General features: G+C 40.3%; 1 protein-coding gene across 1 annotated transcript in view; it reads right to left on the reverse strand.

Moving 5' to 3' along the window:
• Hecw1 (HECT, C2 and WW domain containing E3 ubiquitin protein ligase 1) overlaps positions 1 to 12291 on the reverse strand; it is a 295620-nt gene that overhangs the window by 121420 nt on the left and 161909 nt on the right. The window contains exons 6-7 of the mRNA XM_055603961.1: positions 11141 to 11216; positions 6395 to 6564 (exon numbers count right to left, since the gene is read on the reverse strand). Of these exons, the coding sequence (XP_055459936.1) occupies positions 6395 to 6564; positions 11141 to 11216 (246 nt within the window). The remainder of the gene's footprint in view (positions 1 to 6394; positions 6565 to 11140; positions 11217 to 12291) is intronic.

Here is a 12291-nt window from a genome sequence, read left to right on the forward strand (position 1 = left end):
TTAATGCGCCTTTCACCCTTCTCAGAGAAGCTTCTACTTGTAGAACATGGTAATTTATACAGAGACTCACATTCTACCAGAGCGCAGAGACTGAGACTGTGTAATGTTCGGTCCCAAGCAGTACATCCCTATCACATCCCTGTTCTCAAAGCTCAGGCTTTTGTGGAAGAGGAGGCAGAAAGAGCAGCAGAACAAGAGGTAATGGATGAGCACAAGGAAAGAGCATCTCCAGACATACATGCAAAGCAGCTGCATCTATGAACTCATACTCAAGAACTGTGCAAGCCCAAGCCAGATTCAACCCCAGTGTAGACAGAGACGTGGGAATGAAGTTCCGCCTGAGCCAAAGAGCTATGTTCAGGGGATTGCTGCTGGGAGAGAAAGAGTATGGGGTGAAGATGTGTTACCAGGCAACAGAAAGGGGCAACAACTCATTTTAAGACAGTCATAGAATACCCTTGGATGACTCTTTGAAATGTACTGCATACAACCAAATCATGCCTTGCAATCTTGCCTTGCAAGATGTCAGGCCATTTCTGAAAGCTGGCTTCTTGGACCACAGGAGACCTGATGACTTTTGAGAGAGGAAGAATTAGTCTTTTCCAGGATTAACCCCCTAGGTAGTTAAACAGTACCAAGTGATTGGCCTTGAAAGTGTATACAAACAAGCAAACGTAACTGAACTCAGCCTATTGTATTTATATCTACTCACAAATATGTAATAATAATGTTAAAAGAAAAAAAATGTTATGAACTTGAGAGGGAATAAGAGGAGACATGAAGAGGTTAAAGGGAAGAAAGAGATAGAGGAAATTGTGTTTTTCCCTGTATCATCGTTTGTTTGATTGATTTTATTTTAGTTTTTAAATTTAAATGAAAAGATAACAACCATCCTGAAGATACCTGATAAGCCAGGACCAGACGGAAGGAGAGGAGGACACCCCTCAGTGGACTCGGAAGGGGGCAGGGAGGAGATGAGGGAGGGAGGGGAGGATTGGGAGAGAAAGAGGGAGAGGGCTACAGCTGGGTTACAAGTGAATGTATAAAATTATTTAAAAATAAAAAATATTAAAAAAATATTCACTGTAAAAAAGAAAAAGAAAAGAAAAGATAATTATGGAAAAAACCCAATACAAATGAAAGAAAACAGAAGTAGAAAGGTGGTTTGATGTTTCTGACTGGAAAATCAAACAAAAAAATATGGTGAATGATTCTACAGAGTTGCATTGAAAAAAAATGAAGATAAAAATCATATAAGTGACCAATTACACACACACAAATGAGGGCAATTCTTACCTATCCACTGTTAGTACCCCTGCCTATAGCGGCTAAGGAAACATCAGAGCGGAAAGAAAGGAAGAAACAAGACAAAGAAGAGAATGTGTTATAGTTTTAAAGTGTAACATCGCCCACAGGTTCAAGTGCTTGAATGCTTCATCTTCATCGTTGGGTAGCATGGGGACCTCCGTGGCAGATGCAGGGCCATGGGGTGTGAGCTAGGATGTTAAAAGTGGCTGTGTTTCAGCACATGAACTTGGCTTCCCAACCCTCAGAGATGTCAATAGCCATGTGGACAAAGCCTCAGGCCCTCTGGCATGCCCTGCCCACCGGAACAGACCGTGTTCTTCTCAGTGAGACAATATAACCCAATTCCTTAAGTTGTTTCTTGCCACGTGTTTGGTCACAGTGCAAGGAAGGTTGCTGTGGAGTTCAGTTGTCCCCTTTGTGCCACTGTGTCCCGTGTGCTGAAGTTCACCTAGAGATGCCTGGTTTTGTCTGTGGAAAACCAGGCAGGACACTTGATGCTGTGCTTTACATGTGCAAAGAATCTAAAGAAATAGAATAAGTCCTATCCAGTATTTTACAACCAATTTTGGTGCAGATGACTCACTCTCAAAATTAAAATAATGCATTCTTATTCATATCACACCGAAATCTTAAGTAGCTTTGAAATAATTTTTATTTTTACAAAAAAAGGTGAGAGAGTGTATATGTAGGTTTGTTCTATTTCATATTATGTATATACTTTTGGAGGGGAATGACTCTATTTTTGGTAAGATTTCTTTTTTTCTTGAAAATTTCATTCGTGTTTATATTTTCTATTGGATATGGTGTGATTTTAACTAGAAACACAGCTCATTCTTTACCCCAACATTCATACTTTGGTTGAGGACAATAAAATAATTAGAGCATAAATTTAGGATAACACTATGGTGGTTTGAATGAGAAAAAATGCCCCATAGGCTCAGGCATTTGAAAAGTAGGTTCCTAGTTGGTGCTGCTGTCCTGGCTGGGTCTGGGGAGAAACAGCCTTGAGGGAGCAGAGTTTGAGAGGTGATAGCCTGGCCCCATTTCCAGTTAGCATGCTTGGCTTCATGTTTGTGGTTGAGGATATGGCCTCTGAACTACTTGCTGGCATGCCTCCCCTGCCATTATCAACTCTCCTTCTGGAGCCATAAGCCCAAATAAACTCTTCCTTCTCTGAGGTGCCCTGGTCATGGTGTTTTAACACAACCATAGAGCAGTAAGCAACACGAAGTTGGTAGCAGAGAGTAAGCTGTTTCTATTAAGAACACGACCATGTTTTTGTTTGTTTGTTTGTTTTGCATGGATGACTCTGGGAATTTGGACTAAAAAAGATATTGAATCCTGTAAACAAAGCTTAAAGGGCCATGCTAGTCTAGCAAGAGCCTGGATGACAGTGGTGCTGAAAACAATGTGGGTTGTGAAAAGCCATCTAAAGGAGGGAACAATAGCAACTAATGGGCTAGGAGCCATCTCTGTGATATTTTTGGCAATAAATCTGGCTACCTTCTGCCTATGTCCTAAGAACATGACTGTGGTAGTAGACTAATTTTTTCGGTGGGGGAAATTTCAAGAAAGCATAACATTGACCATATTGCTTAAGGCAAAACACTTAAGTATTAGAACACAGAGAAGTCAGGCTGGTGCTGACTTGGAAGCTTCGTTCCTTCTCATTAGCTTTCATGGTACTGGAAGGTGTTATGCATCCCATCAGAGCAGAGAAGTAATCACCAGTTCACCCAATTGTGAGCCCCATAAGCTACAATGACAACTGGGCTGGCCAGGCATCCTCAGTGGTACTAGAGTGGAACAGACATCATAGGATAACCAACTGCTTTGGGATTAGAGTTCAGGCCTGCTCCACAGGTGAAACACCACAACTGGTGGCTAGAAAGGCCGCGAGCCCTGTCAGGGAACCTAATATTGCTACTTTGCTGACCTGACGTAGTCATAAACCAGCTCTGAATGACTTGTTATTCCCGCAGATTAGTACACTGTTAACATTAACCATTAACCGTTGTGGATAGAGATTAACACAAAGACCCATGGCTGGTCAAGGTGTAGAGAATAAGAGACCATAGAAGGGTTAGTTCCAAAAGGGAAATCTGCATCACCCCTCCCCTCTTTTCAAAGTTTAGGGTTTCTTGTGGAAGTGGTGGATGACTATGAAGAAATAATGTCTTCTGGACACAGGAAGGAAGTCGCACACGTGAACACATGGCAGCTATGACAGTATGAATGAGACCTAATCAAGCTCAACTAGGCTAAATCTTATCATGGAGAAGGGAGGGGGCCACAAAGTCTCATGCCTGGTCAAGGAACTATCCACAATTGACAGCTGCTGGGCGAGGGAAAATCAATTTTCTTTGAGTGTAGTCAACCACACTCCGGAGGCAGAGAATTTAAGTCTGTACAGATAGCACAAACTGGACTTGATGGTCATAAGAAAAAGGAGGACACAAAGTTTGGTGGGCAAGGAAAAAATGATGGATCTGGGGACAGTTGGGAATGGGGTGAATATGATCTAAACACATTATATTAGGTTTTCAAAAAATTAATTAAAAAATGTCTACACTTTCCCTTAATCTAGATCTTATCAAGCACAAATGTTTTTAAAGCAGAATCTATCTGGTTAGATGGATAAATCTATCCTGTGTGCCACTTGGCAGCAGTTGCCAGGGACTGGAGATTTCTGTGTGTGCAGAAGCAGCATTTTCTTGGCATTGAGTTGCCAGATGCTTTGTGGGGCTATGTTCCATTTTGTTTGTTTTTGTGGTGCTGGGAATGGAATCCAAAACCCCAGGCACAGGTGAGTGATGTCAGTCTAAGCTACAGCTCTTTGATGAGATTTATTGAATTAATTCCAATGATAGCATTTTAAACATAATGCATAAACCTAGGGCAGAGAATAAGAGCATTTGTCAATATATTGCCAGAGAAAAAGCAATTTTAAGCAAAGACTTATGAAGTGAAAGCATATATTTTATAATGGTAAGGGCACTTAGTTGACATTTTAAATCCCAAACCATCCTGGTAGTGTGAATTTTAAAAATGTTTTCTAAGACTTATAAATGTTGGTAACAAGTGTATTAGGCAAACATGCTCATTTTATTCAGACACAATTAATTGCTGTAGCATTTTGTGTTATCCCTGGGAATGTAGTAGGTAGTTCAGAAATTATTGATGAGACTATCTGGGATTGAAGGAACATGTCATTGTAAATTCAGTATTATATAGCAGTGATCTTTTCAGTGTTTTAGAATCTGTTCATAACTGTCAATAGTAGCTCAAGCATTATTTCATTTCTACTTCAAAGCTCTAGAAAACCTTTCTGTGGAGCCTGGAAAAGGGTAATTAAACTTAGCAATGAGATGGGTACAACTCAGGAGACAATGGAACAGGTCTGGTTCCAAATATCTAACTACACTTTCTTGTCTATGGTGTTTGGAAATTCCAAACTGGTAATAGGGATGGTCTATTTTGGATAATAAAGGAAGAAATATGCCTAATATAAGTGCTTTAGGTTGTGTTCTTCAGTGATCAGCTGAGAGCCAAGGAGCCAATCAGGCTGTGATAAGTTCCTGTATGTTTTCTGGGAGAGGAGGGAATTACTGTGAGGCCCAGCACAACACATGATTTGTCAAAGAACTCCTAAGTACTGGCTGGTGGAGGAGTCACACTTAGAAGGAGAGAAGGTCCTTTACTGACATAATGAACTATTCAATACTGTAAGCAAACTGCATTCCACTATCCAAACCACCAACATGAGCTGAAAAAATATCTACTTAAATTGAGCAATGTGTAAACAAGTCAGGAGTATTCTAGAGATGACTGATTTATCTATCTCAGGAAGCTGATGGAGTTAGCATCTCTGGAATCTGTCTAGAGGAGCACATTTATATTTTGGAGCTCTTGGCTGAGACAGAATGAAGAGAGCTGTGGAGAAAACACATTTAAATGTGCTTTTTCTGCTTGTAGGCACCTGTTCTGGATCAGAAAAGAAGCTATTGGCCATGTGGCAAAAAAAGATATAACTAAGACTGGTTAAATGTGGTGAAAGGGTTTTTCTAGTAAACTTGCTTAAAAAATTTTAAGTTACATTGGAATAAGAAATTTAGCTGAGGCTCTGCCTCAGTTGCTATTTAGATATAACTTTAAGATAGTTGACACACCAACTAGTGTCTCCTAGACAACAAAAAAAGATAAAAAGTGAATTAAAGTTACACTTCTGACTTAAGTTTAGATACAGTCCACTGAGTTCTGCTTATTACAACTGCTCATCAAAACTGCTTGCTCTTATCTGAGAGGTAAACATTTGCTAGACAGCCTTGAGGAAGGGCCAGTTTTCCACAGCTGTAGGTTTTGAGAGCAGATTCCCGTAGCTCTTTGAGTAAGTAAAAGATCTTGTTAGCTGAAAAAATGTTCTAATTGATAATTACTCAGAAAATGTAACTTTTGGCAGGAACCTAAAAATCACTTGCAGATGAAAGCTTGTGCCAGATTGTAACACCCTGTATAAACTGTGAGGTGCTCAGATCAAGGTTGGCTCGTGTTGAGCATTGACTAGGGCCCCAGTCATGAATTATTAAAGAGTGCTCTCGCTCTCTCTCTCTCTCTCTCTCTCCCTTCCTTCCTTCTGGGTTCTTTTTATTTTATGTTTATTAGTGTTTAGCCTGCATGTATGTCTTTGTGATGGTGTCAGTTCATGTGGGTGCTAGAAATGAACCTCTGGAAGAACAGTTGATGCTCTTAACCACTGAGCCATCTCTCCAGCCCTCCTGCTTTTGTTTTTGTTCTACTCTCTGGATGCTTGGATTGAATCTTGGGCTGGAGCAAAGGCATTCTACCATCACACCAAAGTAGCAGGGACAAAGCAGTACCTGATGCTGCCTGGGACAGTAATTTCAGACCCTGGAGGTGAAGCCCTCAGAGAACACAACTCTCTACTAAGGCCCGAATCTCATGGCCGTGAGTTTAAAAATAAAATCTATGCTCCACCAGAAGATGAGCACAGGGGTGGGCTCATCACCATTTGTTTTAATATAATCCCTTCATCTTTCTTTCAGCATCCCCACTCCCTAACACTCACCTCTGCCTGCCAGATTGGGTTCACAGTGTTGCCTATGATGCTGGATCTCCTTTCTTGTCCATGATGAGGGAGGGCCGGGAAGATGCTGTGTTTCCCAGGCTGAATGGAAATCTTCAGATAGGGGTCTGGGTTGAAAAACATCCCTTTCTTCAATCCCATGGCCTGGAAATCTATAAAATGAATGACATTTTATATAAGTATGTTTTAATGAGGTTGGGTACCTACAAGTCCTGTGCAAGAACAAGCAATCCAAAACATGATGTGGTGGTTTAAATGAGAAATGCCCCCTATTGTTGCAAATATTTAAATACTTGTCCCAGTTACTGGCACTGTTTGGGCACACTCTGGAAGGTGCAAGATGTCACTAGGCTTTGCTGGTTCATAGTCTCACCCTACTTCTAGTTCACTCTCTGTTTGGTGTTTATAGCTGAAGATGTGATCTCCCAGCTTTCTGATCCATCCACCTGCTGCCTTTCCTTCCTTTCATAATGGACTCTTACTTTTCTGGAATCATAAGCTCAAAATAACTTGTCTGTAGTTGTTTTGGGTCATATTATTTTATTACGGCCATAGAAAAGTAAGTAATATACATGTGAAACTTTTTTATTACAATGTTTAGACTATTTCCCATCTCAGTACAAACAAGGACCGATGTTTATCTACACAGAATATTATTTGGAACAGTTCCTGTCATATGTTGTATTTGAGAAAGAAATCCTTGTTATATATTAATTCAACTGGTACTGTGGACACTTTTCTCCTGGATTTCTGGTGCTCCACAAACAAATTGAGAAGAAGGGAATGGGTGAGAGGTTGAGGGTCAGCAGAGGTGATGGGCATGGAAGAAAACTAACTGGGAATGTTAGATCAAAGATATAAAGTCGTTTTTCAAGGTCAAGACATAAGAAAACCAAGGGAAGTGATTTTACCATAAATATGGATTCACTGAGTAATGATAAACAGAACAAAGGGTTTGAAAAAGCAGAGAAAAGTAAACACAGCCTCTGTGGAGCTAGGCACTTACCAATGATGAGAGTTATTAGAAACTATGGTGTCAAGAAGAGGGGATGTTGGCCAGATCTAACTTAAGACATTTGATTACACATAATTTCATGTTGTAGAGAGGTGTCTCTTTCAAATGCATGTTCTTCAATTCTTCTGACTCTTTTTACTATACACCCTTCAAGTCAAATTTTGTATTATTTCTTCATGCAAAAGTCTTATAGTCCTGGTTTGTCAGGCTCCAGTTTGGTTGTCCAGCTGGTTCCTGTTAGAATCCTCAACTCTTATTTTATACTCAAAGCCAACTTGCACTTTGTCAGCTTTGTGATATTTGTGGGCTTTTCTTAGTGTTCTTTCTTCTTGGTTGCAATTTTGAAACACAAATCAAAATCAACATGGTGATGAAAGGGTTTACCTGGCTTACATATCCTGATCACAGTCCATCATTGAGGGGAGTCAAGGCAGAAACTCAAGTGGTAGCAGAGGCAGGGACCATGGAGGAAAGCTGCTTGCTGGCCTGTTAACTATTGCTTGCTCAGCTTGGAATCTTAGACAAAAAGATAGCCCAAGCCCACTTGGCCAGGCATGGCATCACTCACAACGTATCAATTAGCAATTAAAAAAAAAATCACCCCACAGCATGGTCATAGGTCAGTCTGATGGAGGCAGTTTTTCAATTCAGGTTCTCTCTTCCAAGGAGATTCATTTATGTTGACAAAAACTATCACCTTTGGTTATGGATTAGGTAACCTTTCCCTTGTTTATCTTTGAGGCATGGAGAATATTTTGATATTTCCTCTTCTTGCCTTCCTTCCTTCCTTTTTCTTTCTTTCTTTCTTTCTTTCTTTCTTTCTTTCTTTCTTTCTTTCTTTCTTTCTTTCTTTCGTGTGTCACAAGCTGGAACATGTATGGATATCAGAGAAAAACTTGTGGGAGTTGGTTCTCTTTCCATTATGTAGGTCCTAGGGTTTGAACTTAGATATGGTACCAAGCATATTTACTTTTGAGCCCTCTTTCTGGCAGAGTATTTACTTTTATCATAGATAGACAGAGTGAATTTAATGAATGTAAGGATATCCTAATGACAAATATTATCTATCTCTGACATTTTTAGGCTTCCTTCTTTAGTTGCCAGTTATAGTTCCAGTTATATTTCATTGCTAGAAATTGTCATCTTGGAATAATAGAATTTATATGCCATGGATAACAGCAGATGATTTAACTCAGAACACTTTATTTATTACTTTTGGTTAAGAAAACATTCACCCAACCATGTTTGTAGCAGCTTTATTTGTAATAGCCAGAACCTGGAAACAACCCAGATGTCCATCAACAGAGGAATGGATACAGAAATTGTGGTACTTTTACACAATGGAATACTACTCTGCAATTAACAACAAGGAAATCATGAAATTTGCAGGCAAATGGTGGGATCTAGAAAAGATCATCCTGAGTGGGTATCCCAGGAGCAGAAAGACACACATGGTATATACTCACTTATATAGACCTATAAGATAGGCTAAACATACTAAAATATGTACACCTAAAGAAGATAAACAAGAAAAAGGACCCGGAGTAAGATGATCAGTTCTCACTTAGAAAGACAAATGGAATGGTCATGGGAAGTAGGAGAAAACAAGTAACAGGACAGAAGTCTACCGTAGAGGGCCTCTGAAATACCCGACCTAGCAGTGTATTAAAGCAGATGCGGAGACTCATAACCAAACCTTTGGCAGAGGGAATCATATGATAAAAAGGGGAGTTTACATGACTGGGAGAGGACAGGAGCTCCACATGGACTAAAAAGTAACATACTCTTTGCTGTTTATCAACTTCCTCCAAACTGAAACATTTCCTCCCTGAGGCAGGAGGAAGGGACACATAGGAAGCAAACAGCACTTCAAGTTCTCCAGAGCTGAAACATTCATGATCTACAAGCACGCCAGCCAGAGATCATGGAAGCTGAAAAAAAACTGCCTGGACAAGAGAATCTCAGCCCGGAGGAGCTTCTTGGACAAGGCTCTCCAACTTGTGCTGCCTGTGCATCCTGCAGAGGGCTCTAATGATGCAGATGTTTTGACTTGTCATCCACGATGAGGCAGGCCTTTCAGTGATGTGGCTGACTCTGAGTTGTCCATGTCTTTTAAGTGACCCCAATAAACTTATTCATTTGCCAACTTGACTTCAGTAGAATGGTTCCTTTGATCTGTCATCAATTCTTCTGCCATGGTTAACAGACCTTTGTTCACATCTACCCAGGAAAAGCTTCACATAACACTCAACTATTAATTTCTAAATTGAGTAAATTAAAATGGACTGCATTTGGATTCCACTAACTCCCCCTCTCCCATGAATGTACTGTTTTGACTGGCTCAACTTTGATCTGCTCTGCCTAAGTGGGTTGACGGGAAGTTCTGTGTAGGATCAAATGGCTGCTGCTATCCTTGGGTTTTTTTTTCACAAGCCCTCGGTAAACTCTTAGTGATGCTGTTAAGACAAACTTCCCCTCACACAGCATCAAAACACTTCCGCATTTATTACTGACTGAATTTGCATTATTCTTCCTTATTCAAGGGGAATTGAATACGTTTTACTTTTACTTCTCTCCCGAGGGTAAAGAAAATGAGGAACAAAGAGGTTGAATAACTTGAAGCTTGTAAGTAAGAGACAAGTAAAAGTGGTTGACACACTGGTTCACAGCACATGGTGGTTTGAATGAGAAATGTCCCCCACAGGCTCACACATTTGAACACTTGGTTTCTAGTTGGTTTTGTTGTCTGGAGAAGTTATAATGAGGTGCAGTTGGAGGATGTACTTTGCATGGGATGGTATAGAGGAATTTTAATCCAGCATCATGGCTGCTCTGGCAAGGGATTACATCCAAAGACCTTCTAGGTCTATATGATCTGGCTGGAATGCAGACACACTCAGGATTACAGTATGATCTAGCTGGAATTCAGACACATCTTTAGTATATACTTCAATCTCAAACAATGAAGGTAAAGTTAGTTTATAGAAGGAAGCAGCCATGTTTGAAATGACATATAATTGAGGGGCAGACAAAGTGATGAATCAGAAAAAGAATTGACAAAATGAGTCAGAGATAGGTTATGTCTAAGTCTCACTAGAATAGGACATGAAAGAGAGGCTAGTTAAGAGCAGTGCATAGAGAGAGAGAGAAAAATTTTTATTGAGAGTTTTTTTTTTTTAACCAAGAGTTCTTCCCCAACAGAGACAAGTTTCAGAGAGAACAAGCAAGAGAATTAGAAGGAGCTGAAAGATTAAAACATATTGCCAGAATTAGTATGAGGTTAGACAGGGCAATTCAGTCAGAAGACCAGAGAAGCTAATTTGAATCAGTCATCTTGAAGAGAAGTTTGGGTCAGAAAAGCTGAATTGAACCAGCCAGAAAGGCTTGGGAATGGCTCTCATCTCATTCTTATCTGAGGAAATGAAAATATTTACAGGGTGGGTTTGAGAGTTTAAAATCCTTGTCCCATGTCCAGTTCCTTCTGTGTTTCCTGCTTATGGTGTGTGATGAGCCCTCTCTGCTTTCTGATCCTCTCACCATGCCTGTTGCTTGCTGTTACGCCTGCACCCCGCCATAATGGACTCATGTCCTCCTAGAACTGTAAGCCAAAATAAACACTCTCTTCTTTGACTTGTCACTGGTCATGGTGTTTTATGACAGCAGCAGATAGCAGCTAATGCACTGCATGAAGCGGCTAGGTGAACAACATGTACCTGAGAGGGAGAAGCTGATCAGCCTCCTGCTTCCTTGACTTTGCACAGTCTCTTCAGAGCTGATACCTTTAAAAATCTGTAAAAAGAAGGAAAAATGGAAAACAAAGCAAAAGAGACATCAAAAGAGATAATGCACCATAGCAAGGGGCACTGAATGCTAACAGGAAAGATCTGCAACAGCTACTCAGCACCGTTGGGCTGTCTCACCGTGTCTCTGCTGTAACCAGCTTCCTCTCCTCTCCCTCCTGTAGTACAAGTGGCTTGTGGGAAATTCTGCCCCTTGAGGAAGTACTCTGCTTATGGGGGAATTCAGAAAACCCTATTAAACAAGCTTAATATAGATAATCAAAATGTATGTCACTCTGGGCTGCTCTTAAGGGACAATCAAGGGGAGTGGAGGGATATAAAACATTATGCTTAGCTGAACTTGGGACTCAGTCTTTAGATGAATGTCTGCTTAGCCTGTTGTGGATGCTTGTGCTTGTCTGAATAAGAATGACCCTCACAGGCTCATGGATTTGAATGCTTGGTTACCAGGGAATGGCACTATTACAAGGTGTGGCCTTGTTGGAGTAGATGTGGAATGGTTGGAGGAAGTGTGTCACTGGGGGTGGATTTTGGAGTTTCAAATGCTCAAGCCAGGCCCAGTGTTTCTCTCTTCCTGCTGCCTGCCAATCCAGGTGTAGAACTCTAGCTATTTTTCCAGCAACATGTCTGCCTGAGTGCTGCCATGATTCCTGATATGACCATAATGGACTAAACCTCTGAATGTAAATAAACCCAATAAAATGCTTTCTTTTATAAGAGTTTCTGAAGACATGGTGTCTCTTCACAGCAACAGAACACTGAGTAGGACAATGCTGCATACCGACTAACTTGACAGAAGAATGGAATGAATGTAATCTCTCCTTTTTCTTGTATGTGAGTGTTGTCTTTTAGTAGGAGAAAATGGGTGGTAAGCAGAGTAACATATAATTTTTTTTTTAATGTTCAAAAGAGTATTCAGAAAATTATGATGTTAAGCTAATTCTGGCCATCTCTGAGATAAAATGGCTTTCATTCAGGGTGGGCTAGCCCATTTAGGAGCCATTAAAATATATAAATGTACAAAAAAAAATGGATGAGGGAGTTGTAAAATATTTTAGAAAAAG

Source organism: Psammomys obesus, unplaced genomic scaffold, assembly GCF_907164565.1.
Source record: "Psammomys obesus unplaced genomic scaffold, mPsaObe1.curated_primary_1811, whole genome shotgun sequence".
Classification (NCBI taxonomy): Eukaryota; Metazoa; Chordata; class Mammalia; order Rodentia; family Muridae; genus Psammomys; species Psammomys obesus.